General features: G+C 40.3%; 1 protein-coding gene across 2 annotated transcripts in view; it reads right to left on the bottom strand.

Moving 5' to 3' along the window:
* The window catches only part of COG6 (component of oligomeric golgi complex 6), a 60,636-nt gene extending 44,339 nt beyond the window's left edge, over nucleotides 1-16,297 (bottom strand). The window contains exons 1-4 of one of the 2 annotated variants that reach the window (XM_080377107.1): nucleotides 14,877-16,297; nucleotides 14,100-14,243; nucleotides 13,667-13,738; nucleotides 9,966-10,024 (exon numbers count right to left, since the gene is read on the bottom strand). In XM_080377107.1, coding sequence (XP_080233233.1) covers nucleotides 9,966-10,024; nucleotides 13,667-13,738; nucleotides 14,100-14,243; nucleotides 14,877-14,999 — 398 coding nt within the window. In that variant the 5' untranslated portion in view covers nucleotides 15,000-16,297. Of the gene's footprint in view, nucleotides 1-9,965; nucleotides 10,025-13,666; nucleotides 13,739-14,099; nucleotides 14,244-14,614; nucleotides 14,819-14,876 lie in introns of those variants that run through there. The other variant, XM_080377108.1, reaches the window with a different exon arrangement.
* Nucleotides 16,298-26,728: the final 10,431 nt, after the last annotated feature.

Here is a 26,728-nt window from a genome sequence, read left to right as displayed (position 1 = left end):
TTCTTTGAAGCTGTGTATCTCCTGAATGGATCAACTTTTAAGTACTCTTACAGAAGTTTTCCATTTATTATCTCCTCTTCCTCAGGTTTTTTTGAATGTATACTGGGGGCAGGGGGAAGTCTGATCTTAAGAAGTGCAGTATAATCAGAGTTAACAGTTTTCTTCAGTTTGCTTTGTAGATTTGTTGGAGTTAGGGTTGTAGACTCCCAAAGAACAAAGACCAGAGCCAGGAACTGTACAAACAGCATTCTGTGCCCCCTTCATTTCTGGAGTTATAAAAACAAAGAATGGCAGAAGATCTCACTAGTTTGTCTCTCTCCACCTGCAAGTCCTCACTGTGCACAGTCCTCCCTCTGTTCCTTTTTGCTGCTACAAACAGGGTTCAATCAAACATCGTGCTTTAAAGCCATTTCCATCCCTGGCTGTCTCTTTGGCTGACACCTGCCATAACTGCCCACTGACCCACTCTGCACACTCCCAAATAATTAACTTTTTATAAAAACAGTCTCAATATATTAAACTCTAGCATGCTGGCAAGTTAAAAGTTTCACAATGTAAACCAAGATAACAACCTCAAGGTGGCAGCCATGTTTCATCTATCTTTCTCAAAGCAATGATTCAGACAGAACTGGTGAAAAACATCTATCCTAAACCTAAAAGCATGCATCTGAATTTTGATAAAGCTACATCTTTTGGGCTCTTTACAAAGGACGTGGGATTTCAACAAGCTACTCTGTTTCAAAACCCACGTTAACCACCTCTGTTCATGCTGGCTATGAAAGTTGCCTTGGTTATCAATCTGCATCAGAAAGAGATCCTATATCCTGGATGATGGATCAGTAACATGTAAGCGCTACATACCCTTGACTTCTACCAGGCAGTATACAGTATTGATGAGACCAATACATTCGCATAGGTATTTAATTTAAAATATATATATGTATGTATTTCCTCAGACATAAGCTAACAGATATTTAACCAGAATTTAATCAATCTTCTTAAAGCAAGGAAATAGATTAAAATATCACTTAATTTTTCTATAGTTATTTCATTGCGATAAGTGCTATGCAAACTACGATGCAGGTAACAACAACAGCTACAGTAAGGCCATCTTACAGATAACCCACAGCAGTCAGTATCTGTGCAGACCCTTGGACATTTCAAGACCCATTCACCTTTCTACAAACATAGTGATACCTAAATTGTGTTCTAAGAAAATGCTGTACGGCTGAGGAAAGGCCACACCGTGCTGTTATCCCAAAGTGCTGAGGTTTTTTTTCTTCTACTGAGTTATCCTTGCATAAAAGAAAAAAAACTAACAGATCATGGGAACACTGCGCTGATGCAAAGGGGGAAGTGCCAAGGGCTGGTAGACTTCGGAGCAAGGGCGGGGGAATGGGACTCCAACAAAGAGCAATTTCCCCAGTTTTAGTCGTTACCAGGGAGACAGAATTCTTTTGCAAGAGAACTCAAAAGGCTGGGAAAACTATGCACTTCATGCACTTTTGCCTTGAACCAAATACAAATGCATACTGTTTGCTAGGATTATCACCTAGACAGCTCAAAAAATGAGGTGGAGGATAAACAGGCTTTTCCAAAGTTTAATTTTATCTTGCCACCTAATACAGCATAAAAATCTGGCTAGCTTCCCTTAACTAGGACAAGTCATAGCAGCACGTTCTGAAATTACTTTCAATTTGTGGTACTGAGTAGTCAACACGTTTTTAAACCCTGAGAAAGATGGAGTATTTCTAATTCATAAAGGAATAACAACCATCTTTAACAGACATGTATAAATGCTTTTCAGTCACAGCTGGAAAAACTACTTTTCCGTGATGTTTTTTGTGGAAGGCAAATATATAAGACTATATAACAAGAACATCCACACACAAGTAAGTGTTAGGAAACCATTCTTAGGAATAAGTACCAGGTGCGAAAATGCATTTGTAAATGCTGAGAACAAATGTTATTATTCTACATTTTGCCTGTCAAACACATCGTTTATTAAAGGAGAACTGAAATACTGTGAGAAGGTATTCAGTGACCAGTTCCATCTTAGAATATAATTAGGCAATTTTCTCCTTAATTAAAAAATAGGAAAACACAGAAAATCATTGTAAATTGTCTAGCGTTCCTAGGACACAGGAAAAATAGTAGTAATATTACAGAAGGCTTTAGTGAGACCTTATCTGTAAAACAGATCACAATCCTGATCATCTGTGTTCAAGAACAATGGACTCCCATTAGACCAGAGCTAGCAGGATGATCACCGGGAATGGAGAATCTAATTTATGAGAGGAGATGAAGGAAGCTCTTAAGATAAAGGACAGATGAGAAAACAGCCAATTTATATCCAAGAATTAGGTTGGAAATTAGGGAAAGGCTTTTACCAGAAAGAACAAGCTTTTGAAGTAAGTGTTCCAAGAACAGAAACACATACAAATTGCAAAAATAGTTCACTAGTTGTTTTTTGAACAGTTGATAAGTTTATGAAAGTCATCAGGCAAATGATAGCTGGCAGCAGGACAGTCAAATTGAACTCAGAAGGTTTCTCCCATCTGTAAACCCTGTCTAAAGACAGCTAGCCTGCAATGCTGCAGCCCTATAATACATTCTATAAGCCATATAAAACATTCTGCTCTAAAAATAAATAAGTAAAAATCAAAAAAGCTAAATCAAAAGTCAAGCAACAGAGGACACTAACTGCATGGAAATTATTCAAATCTTGTTAAACTGATTACTAAACACAAGAATAAAAAAGCTTATATGCTGTAAATAAATTAATAGAATTCAGTAATGTTCTACTTACATACTGATCAGGCTTCCTATAAACTTCATTGGTATCTATCTACAGAACAGCCTGGATAAGCAATTTTCACATGCAAAACTTCACAACAATCATGTGATATATATACCTCCTCGGTAAATCCGTGTTAATGGTCAAGCTACAGTATCTAACTTGTGAAGAGAGTATAATTAAAAAGGAGCGTATTTCCAGTTTATAGATTCTTTTCCCTCTTGTGGAAGTGAGCTAGTTCATAGTGTCAAACCAAACAGACTAATATTTTCAGCATACCTTTCATACAATCGGATATAAACATATTTGAAAGGGGCCTGCTTACTCTAGCTTTGACTTTGCCATCAAATTCAAAAACATTGCCAAAGGCATGACAGTAACATACTGTTCTCTACATCCACCTGGAATAAGATCAGAACAAATCAGCTTAAGCAATAGCAAAAGGAGAACTAAATCAGATAGTGGGAAAACAATAAAGAACCATAACAAATTTTCACAGAAGACCATGGGCTCTCTGTTCCTGGGCTTTTCTTCTAGGAGCAGATTAGACAAATGTCAGTCAGGAATGGTATCATGTAACTGATTCTGCATTTCTGATGAATGCTTCTCAACCTGAAAGACCATGCTTCGTTTCATATTGACCAAGAGTACTTCATGCCTCAACAGAGTACATGGTAGCCAGGTATCAAAGTTGGCAGGATATAAGCCTTTGCACTGTCTCTGCTGGTCATGGTTAGAATGTGACAAATTAGATTTTTTTTTTTCTTCAGATCCACTCTAGCTGTTTTGATTCCTGTGTTACACCCTGTTAGCTATACTTTACTTTGGCACAAATCAGGAAGGAAAATCAGCCTCAGAATTTCAAGCCTTCACCCTCCCCCACACTGAATTATAATTCAGTTTAGGCAACCTCTGCTTTTTCTCACGAAGCATATTCAAAGGAATAAATGTAATTACAAGTTTCAAAAGGTCAAGACACGAAATACATCTCATCAGCGCAAACCACCAGATCACCACTTTTCTCAGTGTAGGCTGATGAAAGCAAACCTCTCTAACCTGCTACAAATACTGCTGAACTTCCTGCATAATTTCCATACTGATTATGGCAAGATATTTCTTTTAAAAAAAGGAAAAAAAGTATCACCAAGAGACAAGCATGAGAGATCTGTAGTGCAGCACTACTGAAGCAGATGTTCACTAAGGAACACTTTTCCTAAGACTTTTGACCTTGTATTGAGCACAGAGGTGACAGTAACTCCAAAAACCTGTTGAATTTAAATAAAAAGCAAGTCTGAATGTAATTCAATTAAATTAATATACACACTGCTGCATTCCAAGATATGTTTGGGAATCACATTTAATTGCATTTTTAAGAAGTTAAACAATCTTAGTGATACAGAAACTTTTTTTCCAGAATCAACATAACTCATCAGGACTCTTGACATCAAAACATACATGTTGCTCTGTTTAAGAACACAATAGAAGCTTATGAAACAAGATAACATGTAAAGGTGTTCGAGTACATAATCTCAATGAGAGCTCTGAAACTTGAGCCTGACTCAAAAAATATCCATCCAAGCCACTTCCACTCTCCTTCTTTTATACAGTTTTTAGAGTACGGTCGTCTTTGCTTCCAAAAAACTAATTCTGACTCTCACCAATCTTCTATTTCTGCAAACTTACTTTCTGTAATCTCCCTGATCATATACCTACACCTACAGAATCACTTGAATGTTGTGAGAATTGATCATAGAATGGTTTGGGACCTTAAAGACCATTAGGTCCACCCCCCCTGCCATGGGCAGGGCCACCTTCCACTATATAAGGCTCCTCAAAGCCCCATCCAGCCTGGCCTTGAGCACTGCCAGGGATGGGGCAACCACAGCTGCTCTGGGCAACCTGTGCCAGTGCCTCACCACCTTCACAGTGAAGAAATTCTTCCTAATATCTAATTTAAATCTACCCTTTTCAGTTTAAATCCATTTCCCCATGTCCTGCCACTACATGCCCTTGTAAAAAAAACTTCTCCAGCTTTCTTTTAGGCCCCCTTTAGTTACTGGAAGGCAGCAACGAGGTCTTCCTGGAGCCTTCTCTTCTGCAGGCTGAACAACCCCAGCTCTCTCAACCTTTCTTCATAGGAGAGGTGCTCCAGGCCTCTGATCATCTTCATGGCCCTCCTCTGCACTCACTGCAAGAGTAAGCCCTCCTAATGTCCTTCTAAGGTCCGTGTCCTTCTAATGACGGGGGGCCCAGAGCTGAACGTAGTGCTCTCTTTCTTCAACAGTTAAGATCCATGACTGTCATTTGTGGCTAACCTCAAATACAGTCTTGCACAATACCTTACCATGGATTGGCTGGTAAAACTACTATGAAGCCAGGCTTCTGGCATTCTGCATACAGTATTTTGGAACTGAACTGTTATTTCTCTGGTTCGGTAACTACTGAACTCCAGAACACTTGTTCCCAATGCAAAGTGAAGCAGCTTAGTGTTGCAAGTGGGTTTTTAGCTTCACTCAAAGGAAAAAAAGAACTAAACTCAGCCACAAGAGAACTGACAACCACAGAAGCTTTTATTAAAATCTCACTTCAAGGAGCAAGATCCTTTTTCTGCCAGCCTATTAGCAATGGCAATAAACAAACCCACATCTTTTAAAATGCACATTATTTGAAAACAAACTCATGACTATACGTAAAAAGTCTAACACAACCTGAAAGCAATATTAGCATACTCAAGTAAATGTATAGAAATCTAGTGAACACACACAATTTCTGTGAATTGTTAAAAATCCACTTCAGTAAATTAACTACCTCAATTTTTCTTTATTACCAATGTTTGCTATGAAATACATTAAAACAAGTATTCTATTCAAGACTCTGTATTGCTGAACAACAATAAATTAACCTTATGACAAGACGGCTTGAATGGCTTGGACTACATTATTTCACACTATATGGCTTTACTAAGTTGTGATAAGTCTCAATTTTAAAGAGAGAAAAGGAAAAAAAACAACACCTAGTTTCTACGTTAAGCAGACTCCATAATTTAAACAATATGAAGGAAAACTGTTCTGCTTCTAATGTACAGAAATTTTAACTAGTCTTTACAGAAAAAGTAAATGCCAAACAAGCAACTTAATTGACCAAAGAAATGCACCAACTCTGACATGATCACAAATATAAAAATGCAATTGTATTAGTGGAAGATTATTTTTTTAATTTGTTATCTAAGTAACATACTCTATTTAGCATTTATGCCAAATCAGGTCTTAAGTTCAAAAACTAAGTTACAAGAAAAACAATGCTGCAAAGCAACAACTCAAGAATGCGGAAGTTTTAAATTAAATCCAAGACAAACATCTTATTTCCTACTCCAACTATTTAACTAAAAATCTTAAATAGCACATTCTACCAACACAGGAAGTCCCAAACAGCTCATCAGGATTACCTGCAGGTGGACAACTACACCTTCAAACCACGAAACTGAGAAACTAGGATGACCAACAAAGAGTTCAGGTAAGAAGCTTTGGAAATCAAAAATAGTCGTGAACTACATCTAATTATATGGGTGATAATAGAGTGCAAAAACTACTTAGTATAAGAAACCTAGTACCTATACAGAACTACTAAGACAGCCATTCCTTTGCAAGTACTGCAGAAGAGAAAGAATACATTTAAGGATGAAAGCATGAACAAGCACCCTTACTTAAAACATTCATCCTCAAACTCAAGTTCCCATGACCACTCTGCATCTTCAGGAAACCATTCTTCACTGCTATCATGCAGGTTTTGATTTATAAAAAAAGAAGAAAGAAAGAAAGAAAACCAAAAGCCACTACACAGGTTCAAATGCCACATAGAGGAAAATTTCTGAAGAGATATTTACCTTTGCAATCTAAGAAAACAGTTCACTTACTATTTCAATCTTTCCTTTATTTGCTTTGTATAGCTAGTGGAATAAAGTTACAATTCCAATCAAAAAGACTTTGGCTATTGACTTTTCTTTCTCTGCTTCTGCAGTGAACATTCTGTTCTTTTAATTGCAGTTTGCTTTAAACTTAATACTAATTATAACACATTTTTACAAAATTTACTTTCCATGAGAACTGACCAGGCATGAAGAAGGTTTACCCAAGCCAAAGGTTACACCTGTCATTTACTGAAAATGGCCTTAAGACTATTATAAAAAGCACATCTTCGACCAAAGCCAGAACTAACATATATTCTTAGAACATGAAGGGAAGTAAATAAAAAGCTGTGAAATATAAATCCAATTATTCGCCTAAGTAGCTTCCCATCTTCATCATACTGAGTGAAGACAGCAGCCCATTTACCCTAAATTTTCAAATATGGAAATTAAATATTTTTTACAGTCTAAATACCTAATTACTATAAATGGATGAAATACACCTGAAAGTTTACTGTCTCTCTTCAGTTTTAGAACACTGAATCAAAATCATAACATTTTCCTCATACAAAAACATGGTCAGTTGAAGAAAATCAGTTAAATACTAATCACAATAGAAGACTTTTTTTTTGACCAATAGCTATCACAGCAAACCATTTACTACAAATCAGAATGATTTCTGAAAATTTTTTTTAAAAGGCTAAAAAAGAGTTAAAGTAGATGAGCACTTAATGTAGTACTTAGTGAGAAAGGCAGAGTCAAAATACCTTTCTTCAAGGACAGTATAAACAATTAGTTCAGCAAAATGACAGAATGTATTATCTGTGCTATTTCCAAATGTTCGATAACTATCACTGTGAAAAAGAACATGACTAATGTGAAAAGGAAGAACATAACTAATCTTATTTTTCAGGGTAATGTTCAAAAACATACCATTACTCAGCACCGATTTAAGAACTTAACTCACACACACTCTGGTACATAGAACAGAGTTTGTTTTTTTAAAAATATTTTTATGTTAAATTAAAAAATTACACAGAACATTCTACTATACTGGTGCTATTTGAATACAAATTCCCATTATCCTAAACTTCAAGTAGCTTCTACCCAACATGTTTTCTTGGGAAAAGCCTATCATTAAATAAACAGCTGGGAGGACAGCAGAGAGCAGAAATAAAACTTAGGACGGATGAAATCTGAAGACAACTTCTGTGTTTCATAATAAGAAAAGGGACATTTTTTATAGGAAGAATGCTACAAAATTGATTATGCTCAGCAATTACTGCCTTGCTCTACACTGAATGTTCTTGCTTTAAAGTCATTGTTTGAATTACAACCTTTTTGAATTGGTCCAGCTTTCATCTCTGCATTTTGATCAGACAGCATTCATTTTAAGACAACCCTCAGAAGACAGAGAAGCCATGCCCTCCCAGTTTCACCATTTACTCCTTTGTTGGCTAAGAAATGCTACTTAAGTTGACGGAATCAGCAATTTAAGACCTTTATTTTGTCTGACTGCAGGCAAGATTTCAGCTTTTCAAGAAACCCCTAACATTAGGTAGCAAATGCCTCTTCCATGTGTCCAATGAAAACCAAAGCAATCAATCAGAACAGTCATTTAATGAGTTAAAAGAAAAGGTGACTAAAATTTCCCCAGTGGAATGGAACAGCCTTCCCATTGCTGCTTTTGCTTAATTTTTTTTGTAAGTTTAGCCAGAAAAAAAGTTAACTTTGTTAATAAATGACACTCCAAGTCTTCCATAACCTTATTGTAAAATCACAAGTATTATTTGGCTTCTGCTAGTGGTTACTTCATGGCATACTTAAAAAAAAAAAAACACCTTTCAAAAGAGAACTTTTTCCTATGTACGCGCTTCTGAAGTCACGCAGACCTTAAAAGGATAGGCTACTTCTTAAACCTTTCTTCCTCCTCATACTAGGGGGATGTTCTGTCTCTCAAAGGAATTAGCAGAAAGTCTTCTAAGTAAACTATTGTGTCAGTAAGGACTATATTGTAGAAATATTAATGTACAGTGTGCATAATCTCTTTTAACGGAATTTAAGGCCAATTAGACATACAACATTTGGGGTTGGTTTTAGCATGTTCCATTCTGCTTCAAAACTACGAATCACAGCAGCTTTACTTTTCTTGAGACTACAAAAATATATGACCACTTCTCTGTCCTACTACCTCACATACTCATATATAAAACAAAAAATTTTCTAAGACTTGGGTTCAGCTCACTTACTTAAAACTGTAACTTCACCAAACCCTTCATTTTTTATCAACCAGCGTTGTAGTTTATGCAGTTATTCCACACTCAGCATTTAATATATGTACAGATTACACTCTTAACTTCACATTCAGACTCTCACAGGACATAATCCACTTCCTATTGAAGTCTACAACATGAACCTACTGAATTTGAAAGCACACCCAGATATATACAAAGCCATAATTTCTACTAGAAACTTATCACTGGAGATAATTATTTCTAATCTCCAAGTGAACTGCATATAATTTTCAGAAGAAAGATCATAAAGCAAGGAGATTCATTCTTCTACACTGACAAAGTCTAAAGCTGTAAAACCAGATACCCTAGCCATAAAAATAATAAAGATTACTTGAATCTGTCGTAGGCTGTTATCCTCTTCCCATGAATAAAAATACTGAAAACAGCAAAATACAAATCTTTTCTTCCACCAGAGGCTGGAGAACCAAGGGAAAAAGTGGTCTGTGTCAGGCTCATTAAACAAGTACTTATGTATTTCGCAGCTAGCTTTAAATATGTCAGAGAAGGTTATAATCCCACTTTCTGTTACTACATACAGTCCCTGAACAACAGAGTGACTTCCACTGGATATAAGCATTAACAACAAGAGGCCTGCGAAACTGACGAGACACTGAGTAAGCCAGTGTCTGTTACAAACCAAAACAACTTACACTACCAACTGACATTAGGTAAAGCACATCCATATTCAGCACACTGTAACACTGTAACTGATTCTCTTCCCTAAAGGGACAGTTTTTATTGCAACAAGCACTAACACATGTTTTTATCTTTCTGCATCCTCTAGTAATAAAACTATGAGTTCAGTATTTTTATTCCAACTGAGCTACAAACAAAGATAGTGTTAAAAACAAAGTACAAATACAAAAAAACCCAAAGTCATTATTCAAAAATAAGAGTGGCAGAATCAGACCTAGAAGAAAATTCCACCAGTACTGTCATGTCTTCAAGAAATAAACAGTGGTATACCTACTTTTCTGCCTGGAGTTTTGTGGTTTTTACTATCAAGTCCTGGGTTTGTTCCTTTGCTGCCTAAAACACAATTAGAATCATTAAGCATGTGAAAAACACAAATACATCAAATGTATTACACAATCTTTAAAATACATAATACTTTTGAAGCTTTCTGACTATAAGCAGTTCAAAAAGAGTGTACTCTTTCAAACAAAAGGACTTCTTGAAATAAGTATTCATTAACTCCATTTTCAGGCATGATAAATATGCTTATCCGTATGTATTTTCATCTTTATACACATTTACATTCACACACTGTTGATTTTTAATTTATATTTAATGCCATAACATTATTATAAATATTCAAAATAGTTCTGATTATTTTGTTTGTCCATTGACTGTACCTTGTTTGCTGTTGATGAAATGAAAATGAAAAAGGAAACAAGTTCCTTCAGGCTGAACTGTACCAGTGTCCATCCAGACATTTTAGAGAACATGAATATAACTCTGCTGGTCTATGCAAGTTTAGCTCTACAGTCAGAGAAGCTTACAGGGCTGTAAGGATAAAAAAAATTATGAAAAATGTCTTCACTAAAAGGATGATCAAGCACTGGGACAGTCTGTGCAGGGAAGTGGCTCATCCCTGGAGATATTTAAAAGACGTGTAGATGAAGTGCTTAGGGACATGGTTTAGTGGTGGACTTGGCAGTCCTGGGTTTACAGTTGGACTATATGATCCTAAAGGTCTTTTCCAACCTAAATGATTCCATGATGCTAAAAGCAATGCACTCACAAAGTTAATCACAGCCCTGAATGTTCAGTGATGACAATGCAAGGGAATCCATGCAGAAACCATTCTGGTACCGACAGCAGGTGCATGACTAAAGGGATTACTGTGACTGAAATTAAAGGAGTTCTGACACTTATCACTCAGCAAGAAGATAAAAGACATCCGGAATTGTTGGTTTCCCACTGGATACCACCAGTGACCATTTAGGCAGAAAAGTAAGATTTAACAAGAACAAAATCCTGAAATCAAAATGCATTCAGTATGGCATAATAATGAAAGTAAAGAGGTAGAAACAGCTATAAAGATAATCTGCATGAATGACTGTAATAGGTCTAAATTACAGCATTTGCCAAAATGAAGATGCCAGTCTTGAAACCTGAGGTCTAACGCAATTACATACGTACACTGATCCATTTCAGCCTTTTCATCTGCCACACTACACTAGTTACAATGGAAAACCAGTCAAGGGACAGGAATGCTTTGAAAGGTGAAAGTAGGACTGCAATCACTCAAGTACAACTTCAGTCATCAGAGGGAGCCTGAGCTGTCCCATTAATATATGACTGTTCCATGCCAGGGGGCTTAGAACTAGATGATCTTTCGGGTCCCTTCCAACCCAAATCATTCTATGATTCTATGAATATAGACAGCGAGCACCACTGAGGTGCCAGTTGCTGAATTTTCTAAAGGAAATCATTATGGATTAGCACACAAATTTAATAAAAACTCAACAGAATTTACTGAGCATTTACTAGTTCCAAAATAATTTAAGATATCTTTAAGCTTTTTATATCTTACATAGATAATATTTGGGGTTTTTAACATGTATTTATATTTTAACCTTTTTTTTTTAATGATACTGATTTTCAGTGCTTCAGCCTAATAAAAAAACCCAAAAGACTATTACAACGAAAGACTAGACTTGAACAGGATCGAAATCTACTAATTCCAGACTTTTTTTTCCTCCACCATTCACAGTTGCAGATTTTCATAAACAAACAAAAAAAAAAACCCACAGAAGAAGAAATTTGCATCTTTTCTATTACTTTTTAGACAGAAGAATTGCCAAGAAGAATGTTAATAGCAGGACAGCAGAAAGGAAGGAAAAGCAGTTTTTCTTGATACAGCTAGATACACCAGGAAGATAGTTTTCATTGATAAAATACATGCCAGTTACTGTAATTATTGTATGTATGTAATGTAAGAGCCTACATCTAACCAAAACAAAGTAACTGGCAGAAAAAAATTAAACATGCCAGAAAAATGAGAGTTGATATTTGATGTTTCTTGCAGATGCCGAATAGAAATACTTCTCTCTTCCTCCCCACCTCAGTATACCAATTAAAACTTTCATTATCCTTCAACCCTGCATTATTCCATTCCAGCACTTGCCTCCTTCTTTCCCTTTCAGTCCTTGCATTTATGAAGTCACTGTCCTGAAATCAGATCTGACAGTATCGGGCTACTTGGATTGGATGGTATTACATACTTACAAAACAAAAAAGGCAAGAATCTTTATGGGTCTTCTTATTCAGCTTGAGCACATGCTTGCAAGTCTTTTTAACAGGTAAGTTTAAGCAGATGCTTGCAAGTCTTCAGATATTGCAGATAAAATATCAGAGTATTTGACAACTAAGTGCTAGTTCATGGGCTTAATAACTTACATACAGACAAAGAAAACATAGATTAAATTGAGACAAGTTATGAGTTCCACAGGGCTCTAGAGGAAACCTCCTGCAGGGCCCACAACAAAACTGCCTACTGACTTTTAACAGAAAAAGAAATCACTGCAGGGTGGCTCTACTCTGGCAGGGGGATCACAGATGATAGCTACACTTTATGATCTAATGACAAAAAAAAAAAAAAGAGCAAAAATCTGCATGGACACTTGACTCATTTACACATCTAAGATTTTAATCAAACAGTTCCTGAACTGCACTAGGGAATTCATCCACATCAACAGCATTCAAAGAGATCCGAGACGTGCAAGGTGCATTACGCATTCCCTTCCAAAATTGAAATTTAAGCGCCACAGTGGGCTACACTGTACTCTCACACCGCTTGGAACAAGTTTATCAAACTACAAGCATTCTTATGGGGATTACATATAATGACAACAAAACCTATTCATCCAAGTAGGACATCTAATGTCCACACACCCACATTAGGAGTGGGAAAAGCAACTGTTTGCACAAGATCTTTTAGTGAAGGATTCGCATACTGTACCTTATGTGTTGTATTCAGAACAGATTTGTTTTGGCAAAACATCTACACGTCAGAATCCATAAATCTTTTAAAAACTCATCACTGTGTTGAATATTGAACTTGTACATTAAAACCAAACCAGACTTAGTAACGCACTATATAACACAACTTTTCCCCTGTAAAATATTGCAGATTCAAAATTGGTTTTGTTGCATACCAGTATTCTGAGACAATGTCATGAAACAAAACCTGCCGAAAGAAGATGGCACACTGGATTTGTCTGCCTCTTTGGATTACAAAATACTTTCTTATGACTATACTTGAGGTATTTACATGAACACAAAACAGATCTATTCAATGGGAAAGACACACAAATTTTGAACAGAAATACAGAAACGTAATTAACCCTTTAATCTCACACACATCCAACCTAATAAAGTATTTTCTCTCCACTCACATATAAATGGATATCGCAGTGCTATTCTCAAAATATGCATATTGCTGCATTATAAACTGCAATTTGGAAGACATTAAAATTACTCTCTCAGTACATTTTCTAAATAAGTAAGGAGAAATAAATCAATATCCCAAAGTAACATCATATGCATACTATGGAAACATCTCAATACTGCAGTTAATCCTTCAAAAAAATTATTTATCCTTCTACAAGAAAGCAGTCGCACCCAAAAAGAAACACATACAAAACACATCTGTTTATTCATTACCTTCAAACGACTAGACATATCTTCACAGCAGCTGCTCATCGCTTGCACATCTTCGTTTATACTCTCAAGCTCCTAAGTAAGTTCAAATAACAGTAACTGTGTTTTAAATCAGAAATGCCATGCCTAGGCCCAGATTCATCCCACCAAAATAACATGCCCAAGTTGCAAAGAACATAGTTGCTCTTGGTTCCCTGTTAACCAATGACCTGAATGCACCTCTACAGATCAACATTCACTTGGCATTTTTATCTGTTTGAAACATCAACTCTCTCTGTGCAGAATTTGCACCAAAAGAAACACACAAAACCATTACTGTAAAAGTATATTTGTCCTGGAAAGTCAAAAACACTCTTAATCCTTTTTTCTTTTTTTAAACTTTGAATTACATAGCAGTACACTTGCAAGATTGCTAGTCACACTGTAAAAGTGCTACCTCTTTAACTTGCTTGAATATGTGGACAAATTCTTCATTTATGGCTAAGCTTCGTCGTTCAATGTCTCCACGCAAGTTTCTTCGGGTGCGCAAACTATTTTCGACAAAAAAGGTTGACAGAGCCTTCAGTGCTTCCAGCATTTCCTAGAAAATGAAAAACACTTTAACTTCCCATAAATTTACTAAGAAGCAGGTTACACAGCATGTAACCATCCCAAGTTCATGGTCTTATTAAAAACAAACGAACGAACAAACAAAAAAAACCAACCCACCAAAACCCCAACATGACTACATGGTTTCAGAAGAAAAACTACCCAAATACAGTCCAGATGAGTTGATAAATAACCAAAATACTTGCTGAGTCTTTCTTTTTCTCATATAACACACAACTTCGTCTACTATTTTAGAATAGCTTTAATCAGTCAGCTTACATTCGGTTAAAACAGGAGCTATCCACTGCTAGAAAACACTGAAATCAGAAAAAGCTGGGTGCCCTCAAGCTAAGCAATACAAACCTCCCGGCGACTTGAAGGGATCGAACAGGAGCGTGGCATGTCTCAAGCGAAGCAAAACCGAATTTTATTTTTAATTAAGGCTGCAAACGTCAGCCTGCGACTCCGCAGCGGAACTGAGGGTATGACAGGGCTCGCTTCGCAATCCCGGAGCCTACCGGGGCTGGCAACCCCTGACAGCTCATCCGGCCGGTCCCCCGCAGCGTGCCCCCCACCGGGCAGGCCCCGGGCCTCGCCTCGGCCCCTCAGCCGCCGCCCTCCCCACCTTGTCGTTGTCCAGGCGAGTCTCCAGGATCTTGTTGAGCTTGCGGGACAGCGGGTTGCTGCCGGGGGCAGCCGGGAGCCCCGGAGCGGGGACAGCGGGCGGCGGCGCGGCGGTGTCAGCCATAGCTGCGGCCCTCCCCGGCCGCCTTCACCAATGGCCGCGGCGGCGGACCGGCTCCGGCGGAAACGCACTCCCGAGGCTTTGGTTCCGGCCCGGCCCGCGGGCCCGCGGCAGCTGGTTGAGAGAGCGGGACGTTTGGTCACTGATTCAGGGGAATAAATAAAAGGTTTGGGGGTGATGAGAAGAAAGAGGGCTCGCTTCCTGAGGTCGGATGGCTGTATTCATCTCATGAAATAAACGGTTTAGTTCTGAGCTGTAACAACAAGGAAAAATAAGCGGACTCTTTACTGTATAAGCTAATAGCATCCACAGTAAAAGCGTGTCAAAATAAGCATTGCACAGGCAATTTACAGTCTGTTTCCGTTGGTCTGATGGTGTGTGGATCAAAAAGCAAAGACTGGAGGGAGCACTGGGCTGCCTTCCGGGCCCCAGTGGCCCTGTGGGTCCTGCCTGAGGGGAGCAGCCAGCAGCCGCCCACCTGCTGCGCACTGTTCACATTTGCTTGGGTTTTTTTCTTTTAATTTGAGTCATTTATCTCAAGAAAAAAAAAAAATACGTGATCACAGCCCCCCTCCTGAAATCTTAACGTGATGGGGACAGTGAATGGATAGTTTTCTACTTCCTTTTTGTCTTTTGTTTGCTTCCTCACAGGGATCCCCTACATATGAGGCCAGCCTTTCTGAACAGCCTGTGTAGCGAGCGCCTTGTTTCTACTCTTGGCTAGTCAGAAAGCAGGTTTTCAAGTATTTTCAGCCACCTTGTTTCCCTTCGTCGTTTCTGTTCCTCCACCCTATTGCACTGATGTTACCTCCCCCTCTATGTCCTTTACTTCTGACTAAGCTCCCCAGAGGCAGGCCCTCCCTTCTCCATGCCAGAAGAGACATCACAGGTGTGAGCAATTAGTATTGAAGCATGTTAAGAAAACCCTATTATTAGAAAGATCCCCTCCCAACTGTAAATTGGGTGTTGTTAGCAGTTTGAACAACATTTCAGATGCTGTTAACTTCCTGGGTGAGCTGAGAGTAAAGGCACACTGCGAAGTCAGAAAGACGTGAATGTCTGAGCCACAAGTGCCAGATGAGCCAAGCCGGTTGCCAAGCCTGATCCAGCCAGTTATACCACAAACACACGAGGAGCCACAAAGATTTCCCTCTGTCAGTTGGTACATGTGTTTTCTTTTGAAGCATCCAGTTCTGCTTTCAGATGCTCCTTGATGGGTGTCCTCATTTTTTCAAGATTGTGTTTCACAAGCCAGAATGCTTCTAGCTAACATAACACATTGGGCTGGCAGGGACTGATAGGGTTTTGAAACAGCATGTGTTTATCTGTGCATCTGTTCTCCCAGGAAAATGAGAGGGAATAATTGAGGGAGTACTTTTTAACCTCCCACAACTGAAAGGAGTATTTGAATGAGGACACCAGGGCTTGTCTTTTTTTCTTCTTGTAGGAATATTAGATGCAGCTACCAAAAAAAACAAAAATCCTCTCTTTTTCCGATATGGATAACATTGGCAGGCTAGATTTTCCCTCAGAACAGATTTATTTTCAACAAAAATGCAAATGTGATAGTGCAATGAGGTCACCATCCAAAACTCACCTGATGTGCTGTGGTTTGCATGTGTCACGAAAGTGGGTTTGACATGACATTCTTACCAGTTTGTCCACCCGCAAACATTGCCCTATTAAGTCAACTGGATGTACAGTGTGGGATAAAACAGTTGGGAGTTTGTGATCTGTAACTGCCAGAAGGGGCTTTGATTTCAGATATCAGTTTCTGTGATCAATAGAAGACAGTTTGTGTAGTGTGTGTAATTTACTCAAGCATAAGTTCCCTTACCAAAGCTAGATACAACAGCAAAACTACAGGTGTCAGCAAAAGATGTCTGGTATGTGGTGTTTTCTGTTGACTTTCTTATCTCGATTCCCTATTATGTTGGGGTTTGTTTTTGTTTTCCCCAGGACTAGACAGCAAAACAATAGTTATCACAATGCAGCTGGTGAAAGTGTTCACAAAACACTAATTTGGTGCACTACAGACAGGACCACAGTGTAGCCTGAAGAACAAGGAGTGTGGTGTGTGGAATGCCACGCGCTGTCTGTGTAGCCTGAGCTAATAACACCATTGTACTTTCAAATCCTTGAAGGTACATGTACTTTGTAAAAGCAAAGACAAAATGTTCATGGTAGTCACCTGAATCTGCTCCTCAAAAGGCTAAGTAAGAATAAAACTCCAGTGAATTAATAAGTTGACTGGGGTCAAAGATGTGACTGGAGCTGCTATTTCCATACCCTGTAGCAAAAGAGGAGTGACAGAGCAGGGCATAAAGGAAATATTTTCTTAAATACAGAGAAAGAGGAATAGCCCTTGCTATGGGTGTTCTCATAGGCAAATGTGGGTGAGAAAGGAGTTTTATGATAAAGAAAGAAGAAAATGCAAAGTATATTAAAAGAATAATAGAAAAGGTTGAGGGAGGAAGAGGAAAGAAGAAAGGAAGGAAGGAAGGAAGGAAGGAGGGATAGACTAGTGCAGAGCTTGCCTCAGTATGATGCACAGAGAACATAGGAACAGGAAAGATTATGAAGTCAGGGCGGTAGAAGGTCATATAACAAATGCCCATAATTAGTTTTATTTTCTTACAGTGTAATGGATAAAAAGAAATTCACAATGCTACTGTTACATACAGTTTACAGGCCCTGATGCTTTCAAATGCAGTGATGAAGAGCATGTGCAGGAAGCTGGCTGCAGTGACTTGCTGCTCAGTTATGCCACCCCTGTGAAAGTACAGCCCTTTATGCTGCAGCCACTATAGAAGATGAGGAACTCGGCTCTGCCAGACTCTTTACTGCACACAACATACCCTAAAAGAAACCCATCACTGCCTTACATTCTTCACTAGTTCTCTGCCATCAAATTCATGTTTTCTCCAGCATTTTGATGTAATTTTGTGCTGTAGTTGGCCTAGAAAATCCAGCTGATAGGCAGAAGCACGGAAAATGTTCTGTCTTTAATTCAATTAGAGCTGGATTTTTTTATGCTTTATTTTCCAAGAGGTTAATATTGTAGATAATTTTCACCAGACCAAATCAGCCCATTCCTTCAGCTAACAATTTTTCAAAAGCTCAGACAGTGTTGATCTCATTCTGCAAATTGAGGTATGAATGTGAGTGATTTGGCCAAAGGTCACCCTGACAGCAACCTGTAGTCATGTAGTGAAATCTGTCTGTGTCCCTTGAAGGTCCAGAAGAATGTATAGTTCTGAAGTTTTCAGTTAGCTCATGCTATCTCACTTGAGGATTTATTGTCCTGCCTCCCAGTCAGCAGTAGTGGCTATAATATATGTGATGCTGAATCAGCCACCTGGTTGAGGAGCTGTAAAACTTCTGTTTGTTATAACTCACCGAAAAGATAACGCTTGCAGTACAGTGTGCAGTTTAATGCTTACCAAACCCATGAAATCTTCCTGTTCAGCCCCTGCTAAAAAACCCCCAATCATTGATTTCAAGGGAAGTATTGTATCAGCAAAACTAATATGGTTTGGTCTAAATATATTTGGCTCTAGGACTCTACAAAATGTGAGGCTTCTCAAAGGAAGAGTTCATCTAAACTACGTGGCCACATCCCTGACAAGGTCAATAGCATTGATCATGGCACTGTCACTCACTTCAGTGAGGGCCCAAATTTCACCCAGAAAAAAAGAAACAAATGGATTAGATGGTGGAACCAGGAGAACTAATATTTTCTTGTGGCTGACTAACTGCATCACCTTAGTGACACTATGTCTCTGGCTGAGGTATAAAGCTTATCTTTCTTTGCATATGCTCATTATTATGCCAATGAGATCTGTAATATAGATTACCCTTATCATTATAATAACAATATACCAAGGAAGAAGAATATTTTTGCCAAAAATATGTGCAGGACATGAGTAACACATGATATAATGCTAACAGTGTATGCCAGACTTGCTATTCTTTTCTCTTCAAGCAATGACTACCTATGTCCTGCTGGCAAAGTATCTGGAATGTGTTCTGTTTTACAGATGAAGTAAAAGTAACCCCCAAAAATGAACAAAAATTACAACTATTCACCATCAGGCAAAGAAACAGTACCCTTCACTGTGTCCTGATCTCAGCTGAGATCAGTCTCTAGCAAAGAAAATCTAGAGAATGATACCTAAATTACTAGGCAGTGCCTTCACATCAGCTGATCAACGCAAGGCTATCTATGGGATCATGAGAAGATGATGACATGGATTATGAGAAGCCAAAGCTAGGTCTAATAAATCATTGGAATGATGACATCAGGAAAAATGCCTTTTGACTAAGTACATCAGCATCATGAGTTTTAACAAAGACTACAACTTCTGCAAACTTTACAGGGTTGCCTTTTTCAACAGCTTCTCCAACTGCTGTATTTTAATCCAGACCTGTGAGTCAAATGTCTCTGTCTTATGGATCTCAGTCAAATCTCTTATTAGTTTTTTTCTTCCCTTGACTTTTACAGCAAGTTTCCTGTGAACAGGCTGTTCATTGTGACCGCTTAATGGAAATCCAGACCACTGCCTTAAGGTCCCACAGCTGGTGATGAAACACAACTATTCTTCACTGAAATGCCTGCAAAGCTTAGGCAATTCTTGCTATTCCCAGAATCCAGCCACTATGGCCACGTTGTGTTTACAGTTCAAGTTGCTGAAGACATGTGATAAATGTAGCACATATTGCTGCCATTCAGGGTTCATACAAGATTCCAAGATAGTATTAATCTACTTGGCAGGACAAGAGTTGCATGAATATAGTCATAGAAATAAAAGGTATAATGAAATGCATTTTTGCAGCATTTTCCATTTCATTTTCTCTATTGCATTGACTGGCTGATCTCTGTTTTGAAGCCTATTTGTCTTTTCCAAAGCTCCTTTTAAAATCCTGTTGTTTAACTTTTGCCTTCTTGCCCTTTTTGCAGCTACCCACACACACACTTCTGCCACACAGGCAGGGTACTATGACTGGCTCCTCTCAGCTCCAGCCAATTTCTTTACCATAGTCACTATCCAGGGTACAGTCTTTCGCGTTAGTAACTGCTATACAGGATCTGGTATCTGTTCCTTGGGATGTAGCTGCATAATGTAGAAGATAAATTTCTCACCTTGCTAACCCAGCAAATCCTGCACAAATATTTGTATTGGCACAGGAGGGACAAGAGCATATGGCCAGGGAGACTTGGGGGACAGGACTTCCCTTTTAAATGGCGGCTAACAATTTTGTCAGGTAAAAGTGAATCTGGAACCATGAGGGCACAAGGAACTCTTGAGGGGACAAGCAGTGGTGTGGCATGTGGGCAAAAGGGGGGCAGTTTCACCACAAAAGCCATCGTCTTGTGAAACTGCACCTTAGGGATACTGCTAGTGCAAGTAACACAAAAATATTGCCAATCATGGCAATGTTCATAGCAGCATTACAACATAAACCTAATGTTACAGGTATGAGTGTCATAAACAGGCTTCCCTAGTGCTCATAACAGTTCGGTTTGGGTGAATTTAATGGAACTTTATTGCTACATCAGGAAAAGTAAAAGTTTCCAAAATTCCAGAAGTCACATTCTCTGACATCTGTCAGGAGGGAAGCAAAACAACTTCTCAGCAGCTCCAGTGTGGAGGTACCTGGTATACTTGGATTTGATTCCCTCTGTAAAGTTGACTCAGAATTGTCCTCCGGGCTTGCCTCAACTATTCATCGTTGTGTGTCAGCTCATGCAGCCCTTCAAAAGCCTTGGCAAGATGCCATCACCCTCGGAGATGCCGGAGAGCTGCAGTGGATAAAAATAACTTATTACTTAATGGCTGACACTGGTCGCAGTCACTGCAGATGAGTTGCAAACAATTTTTCTGCAAAGACCCGCTCACCTCCAGATGAAATACGTTAAAGCCGACAGTTTCTCACTAAAATTACCTGCCGTACCTTTCTGGTGGTCATTTCTGCCTTTATGGCATTATTACAGGACTGGCATCCCTGTGACTGATGCACTGGAAGCCAATAATTACGTCCCCAAGGGAAGGCAAGGGTCATAGGAAGCAAGAACCAGGAAACTAAAAGGAAACTTTGGTATCTCTGGTACATATTTATCCATTTGCAATCTGAAATAGTGAGGCTGGAATGAGTCTGGGCAGCTTTGCCAAGTACAGCAGGCTGTTAGTGACCTAGCCTGTCCCAGGTCCACTGGGTGGCTGCAAGACTGCAGGTGGGAGCACAGTGATGGACTGTCTGCTTTTAAATGCAGAGGGAGGACAGCTCAGCCTTGCCACCGTGGGTGATGCAGCTGTCAGATGGCTGGATAGTACTGATATCGCTCTGTGATGACATTGAAAGGAAAAGGTGTTGTGCATTTTGCTGCTCAGATGAGAGTTTTGCCAGTGCAGGGGTTCTGTGTCAGCATCTACTACAGCCGACTAGGTTGGCTCAGCTGGTGTACAGCACAGCATCAACAGCTTTGTGAAACACTTACATTCCCTGGCAGGAGCTCAAGGAGCATTTCCAGCAACCTCCAATTACAGTATTAATTACAAGAGACTATCAAGTTCCCCAGAATAGGCCCCAAGCTTCCTTTTGCATGCAAACTAGCAAGGACTTTCTTGTCCATGCAGGTAGAGCTCTCTTCAGAATATCATCAGCCTGTGTATACACCACCCCTCACTGCCAACTTCCCTTGAACGATGACACCTTAAACATTGTTGTGCGTGCAGAGCACCTGCCTTACAAAAAGCAAATGTCTTGTTGAGTGAACTGCCAGTCTGGAGGTTTTGAAAGGTTATTTTAACTTTAATTTTGATGATTAGTGGCTTCTGTCTACTTCTATCCCATACATAGCCTTTTATGTGATGAAGTTTAGAGTCCTAATAATATAGGCACAATAAAACTTTTAAATAGAAGCATCAGGTGCCTTAACCTGATTGCAGGTTGCACTGCTAACCAGCAGAAATCAGCAGATTGTCTTCAAGCAATGTTTGTGCCTCACTGTGGAAGGCTTATGGCAAGAAATGCTCATGCTGGCATAGAGCTAAGCTTTCTTTTCACTGGTCAAAAAGGAGATTATTTTGCTGCTTCACCAGTGGTGTGATTGCTGATCCACTGCTGATACAGGGAGCTCTGAATATCAAGTGTGGATATGACTATATACTTATTTTTTTTAACGCTATTGGTCTGACTGTGGCTTTTGACTTTTCTGAAAATAATAGAGTATGCCCCAGCTTCAGTGCTGTGGAAATAAAATACTGCATTTGAATCCTGGTGTAACCCCAGACTCTTTTATACTCATGAGGAAGGATGTAAAAAACACAGGATGCTTGATTTTACAATTAAATAAATAAAATGTCTTATTTTCACAGTAAAATGATCCACTTGGTGCCTGTAGGCATGTGACATATCATCCAGTCATATATCATTTTGGGTGACATATCACGGGCTTGCCAGTTGCAAAGGTAGAACTGCCCAAGGGCTAGTTTAATTTTTGCACCTGAATCAGAAAAACTTTTAGATTTTCATCCATAAATCAATGGTCCAGTCTAGTTCATACCTGCTTCTTCTGTTTCCTCTTCTCCTTTCTTTACTTATTTTGTCACCTCCTCTCCATCTTCCCATGCAAATCCATCTCTCAGAGGTGTGTGTTTCACTCTATCAGAGATATGCCTACTTGGGATGCATTACTCACCTTCTCAGATACCAATATTAATCCAATTTTCTTTTAGCATGATGGGATTTGGACACAATTTCTATTATCAGTAGAGGAGATATTATGCCAGCACACTACCACAGGGATGCTAGCTTGTGTCTGATTCATTGAAATGAATAGTTGTTTTATGAGAGGCTTAGGTGTGAGCAGGAATAAGTGTGTTCAGCTCTGTTCTCCAAAGTGTCAGGTGCTGACTTGAAGATGTGCTTAAGTGCTTGGTGATTCATGGCTAGAGTTTCTATGTTTTAAAAGGTTGAGCCAAAGTTCCTTTCTTTTGTCAGTCACTGAAGTTAACAGAAGCACTCATGGATGAGTATTGCAGCATAAATTAACTTCAGCTGAAGAAACGAGATAGTTGTGAAGAAAGAGGAAAGACAACTCACACCATGTCAATCACAGAGTAAGGACACACTGCTTCTCTGAATGTGGAGGAAGAGAATAAGAATTGATTCCCTCCTCATCACTGCCTCAGCCCCATTCAGCCTCATTTTCCTCCAGACGGTTAAAGGCCCGAGCGATGGGCCATTCTTTAATATGCAGCGCTGACAGAGTCCTCTCTTCTCAAATGTGAAAGTGGCTTAGCAAATATCTAGCTTCTCTAAGAAGAGCTTATTTGAGTGAACGATTTAAAAAAAAAAAAAAAAAAAAAGCCTTGGTTTAATGGGTAATTTCCCTTGAAAATGGTAAACTGCAAATTAAATGGCAAAAAGCAATTAATTATTGAAATGATTATATCCTTGTAAAGGTTAAGAGGTAATATAAATGAAGTTCCTGTGAGCACATTAATGGAATTACTATCTTCCCCCTTATAAGTGGCAACTGTAACGACCTTGCTAATTAGCTTTTTAATCGGGAAAAGGAATATTGAAATATGTAGTTACATTGCAGAAGCACAATCTATGACTAGGTTATTTTGCCAAACATAATATAGAGAGAACCCTCTTGCATGCAGTTGAGAGCTCTTCCCAGAGCAGGCAGCTTTGGGTGGAAACAGGAAACGATGCCTTTGAACGACATCGGAAGAACAACTTGTCATTTGGAAGGATAACACGGGCCGAAGCAAAAGATTAACAGAGACACACAGGCCAAGATGCATCTCTCTTCAGCCTGCTGCAGCTTCCCTGTGAGCACAAGACGCGTCCAGGACATGATTCAATAGGTGCCTATTGCTCCCCATGCACAGCGCAGGGCAGGTAGTCTGGGCTCTATGGTCCAGTCTGGGTCTCAGGTACTCCCTGTGCAGTATTTTTAATACGTGGAGGTATAGGTATATATGTAGAATGCATAAACACATGCCTATGTAGGTATATGAATGCTATCTATGTACTGGATTTCCTATTAACAAGCCTTTTAGAGAGTTTGAAAAAAATGAGCTAGGCTCTTCCCTCACTGAGAACATGTTTCAGGCGCTGATATACCAGAAAGGGGGTACTGTTTGGGTTTCAGCTGACAACAGGTGGCTTTACAATTTTTCCATGAATGAATCCGTGTGAGATTTCAGAGGTTCTGTCTTCACGGAGCGCCTGAGATCTGTACAAACCTCGGGGCGTGATGGTGAGGAAGCTAGCTTCGAGTTGCAAATTAATTTGCGTTTGTCCCCAACAAAAGGATGTTCAGCTTTCCTTTCTAAAAAAACCCGAAATCATTAGCCTCATCCTTGGGAATACGTCTGATACGGTGACCTAGATGCAAACGATTGCCGGGGCTCAGGGGGCGAGGCAGCTCAGCTCTAGCTCCGCGGCAGAAGGCTGGGTAGGGGGAGGAACGCGCCGCTGCTCGCACCCCCTTCGCAGGCGCACACAGCTGACACAAACGGTGCCACACAAGTCACCGTCGCGCGTTCTGCAAAGGCACCTCTGGGACCTCAAGGCAGCGGCCCCAGGGCGGTACGAACCTCTCCGTTTCCGGAGAGCTGGAACAAGCCCTGCGCTCTGCCCCCACTTTTCACACACACACGCCCTGCCCCGCCTGCAGCCCGCATCAAACGCGGGGGGGGGGGGGGGGGGGGGGGGGGCAGGGGCAAACCCCGCGCCATTGCCACGGGGCCCGAGCGGCGCGGAGCCGCCCGCGCTGGCGGCCTGGCCCGGCCCGGCCCCCTTCCCGCTCTGACCCCGCTTCCCGCCACTGCCCCGGCTCCCTTCCCGCTCTGCCCCGCTTCCCGCCGCTGCCCCGGCCCCCTTCCCGCTCTGCCCCGCTTCCCGCCGCTGCCCCGTGCCGCTCCCCGGCCCGGCCGCCCAGCGAGTGTCACTGTGGAGCAGCGCAGCGCTTCGCTCCCGCCGCCGCCGCGCTGCTCGCCCGCGGACCAGCGCGCTTCTGGCCCTGCTTTCAGATTGTGACTCGCAGCTGAAACACGATCCCTAACTGAGGCTTTAAATTAAAAATAAAAACCTTCGCACTGTTGCATGTGCCATTAAACCATCTCATTTCTCTCAGCAGGCACGCCACAGCGTGCGAGCTGCTGCACTGGGGTCACAGCAACCTCAGGCGATGCTACAGGCCTGAGGCAGAGCGGCTGGAAGCTGCCTGGTGGAGAAGGGCCTGGGGGTGCTGGTCGACAGCCGCTGGACATGAGCCAGCTGTATCAAGAATAGTGTGGCCAGCAGGGTTAGGGAGTTATTGAGGCCTTACCTCAAATACCGTGCCAGGTTTGTGCCCCTCGCCACAACAAAGACACTGAGGTGCTGGAGCGTGTCCAGAGACGGGCAACGGAGCTGGGGAAGGGTCTGGAGCACAAGTCTGGTGAGGAGCGGCTGAGGGAACTGGGGCTGTTCATCTGGAGAAAAGAAGGCTCAGGGGGGAGACCTTACTGCTCTCTACAGCTGCCTGAAAGGAGGGTGTAGGCAGGTGAGGGTCGGTCTTTTCTCCCAGATAACAAGCAACAGGGTGCGAGGAAACATCCTCAAGTTGTGCCAGGGAGGTTTAGATTGGACATTAGGAAAAACGTCTTCACTGAGAGGGTGGTTAAGCATTGGAACAGGCTGCCCAGGCAGGTGGTGGAATCATCATCCCCAGAGGTGTTTATAAAATGTGTAGATGTGGTGCTTAGGGATGTAGTTTAGTGATAGACTTGGCAGTCTTGGGTTAATGGTTGGACTTGATGATCTTAAGGTCTTTTCCAAACTAAATGAGTCTATGATTCTAAAACACCATGGCAAGACCTGCTCTTTATATGTTCCTAGCATCTTTCTTCAACTGTGTCTAGGGAAGACAAACAGATATCCCCTGGTAAATAAGATGCCATGATTAAATTATTTTTTTGGGTCTATAGGCACAGCAAATAAGCTACCAGTAGATGAGCATTCCTTCCTGGGAAATTGCTCATTCATCATCCAGACATCCCTGATTTTTCCAAGTTCACTTGGGAACAGTGGAAATTTAGGATTGGAATCATCTACATGTTTTTTTCTAGGGTTCATGCAGGGTTAAGCCAATTCCCTGTTGAAGGAGGACGGGTCTGGGACCTGTCATCCCAGAGCTCTGTCACCTTGGCAGTGTTTGCGAGGGCAGAACAGGCATTCTTCCCTTCAGATGTGGGGCTGGTGCAGAATAAGCCTCCCCGGCCTCTCCCACAGCCACCAGGCTTGTCAGCAACAGGACACAAAAGAGATAATCAGCAGCTTGATTTGCTGTAGCTACTATTTTAGTCTTGCAAAAGGCAGAGCACCTGGTGGCTTTTATATAATAGATGATGAGTAGTAACTTCATAAAGATGAAACAACACAAGGAATGTTTATGGCAAATAGTAAATGATGGTTCCTTTTTTTGTTTTACATTGACATGTTATTTATATGTACATTTGGAGATTAGAAGACTGTTGTTAGTAGCGACAGTATTATGTCCAGTAAGACAACTATCCTTCAGAAAATGCTCTGTTTATGAAATATCAGGAATGGGATTTATAAAGTTTACCACCAAGGGAACCACCATAAAAAGAAGTACTTAATATAGTATTGGAATGGAAGTGGAGAGAGGATCTTTTGTTTAGAGCTAAGTAGCTACCCACAGTAGA

Source organism: Falco punctatus (genome assembly GCF_963210335.1).
Source record: "Falco punctatus genome assembly, chromosome: 2".
NCBI lineage: Eukaryota > Metazoa > Chordata > Aves > Falconiformes > Falconidae > Falco > Falco punctatus.
The sequence above is the reverse complement of the archived record's forward strand: the minus strand, read 5'-3'. Positions and strand labels throughout refer to the sequence as shown.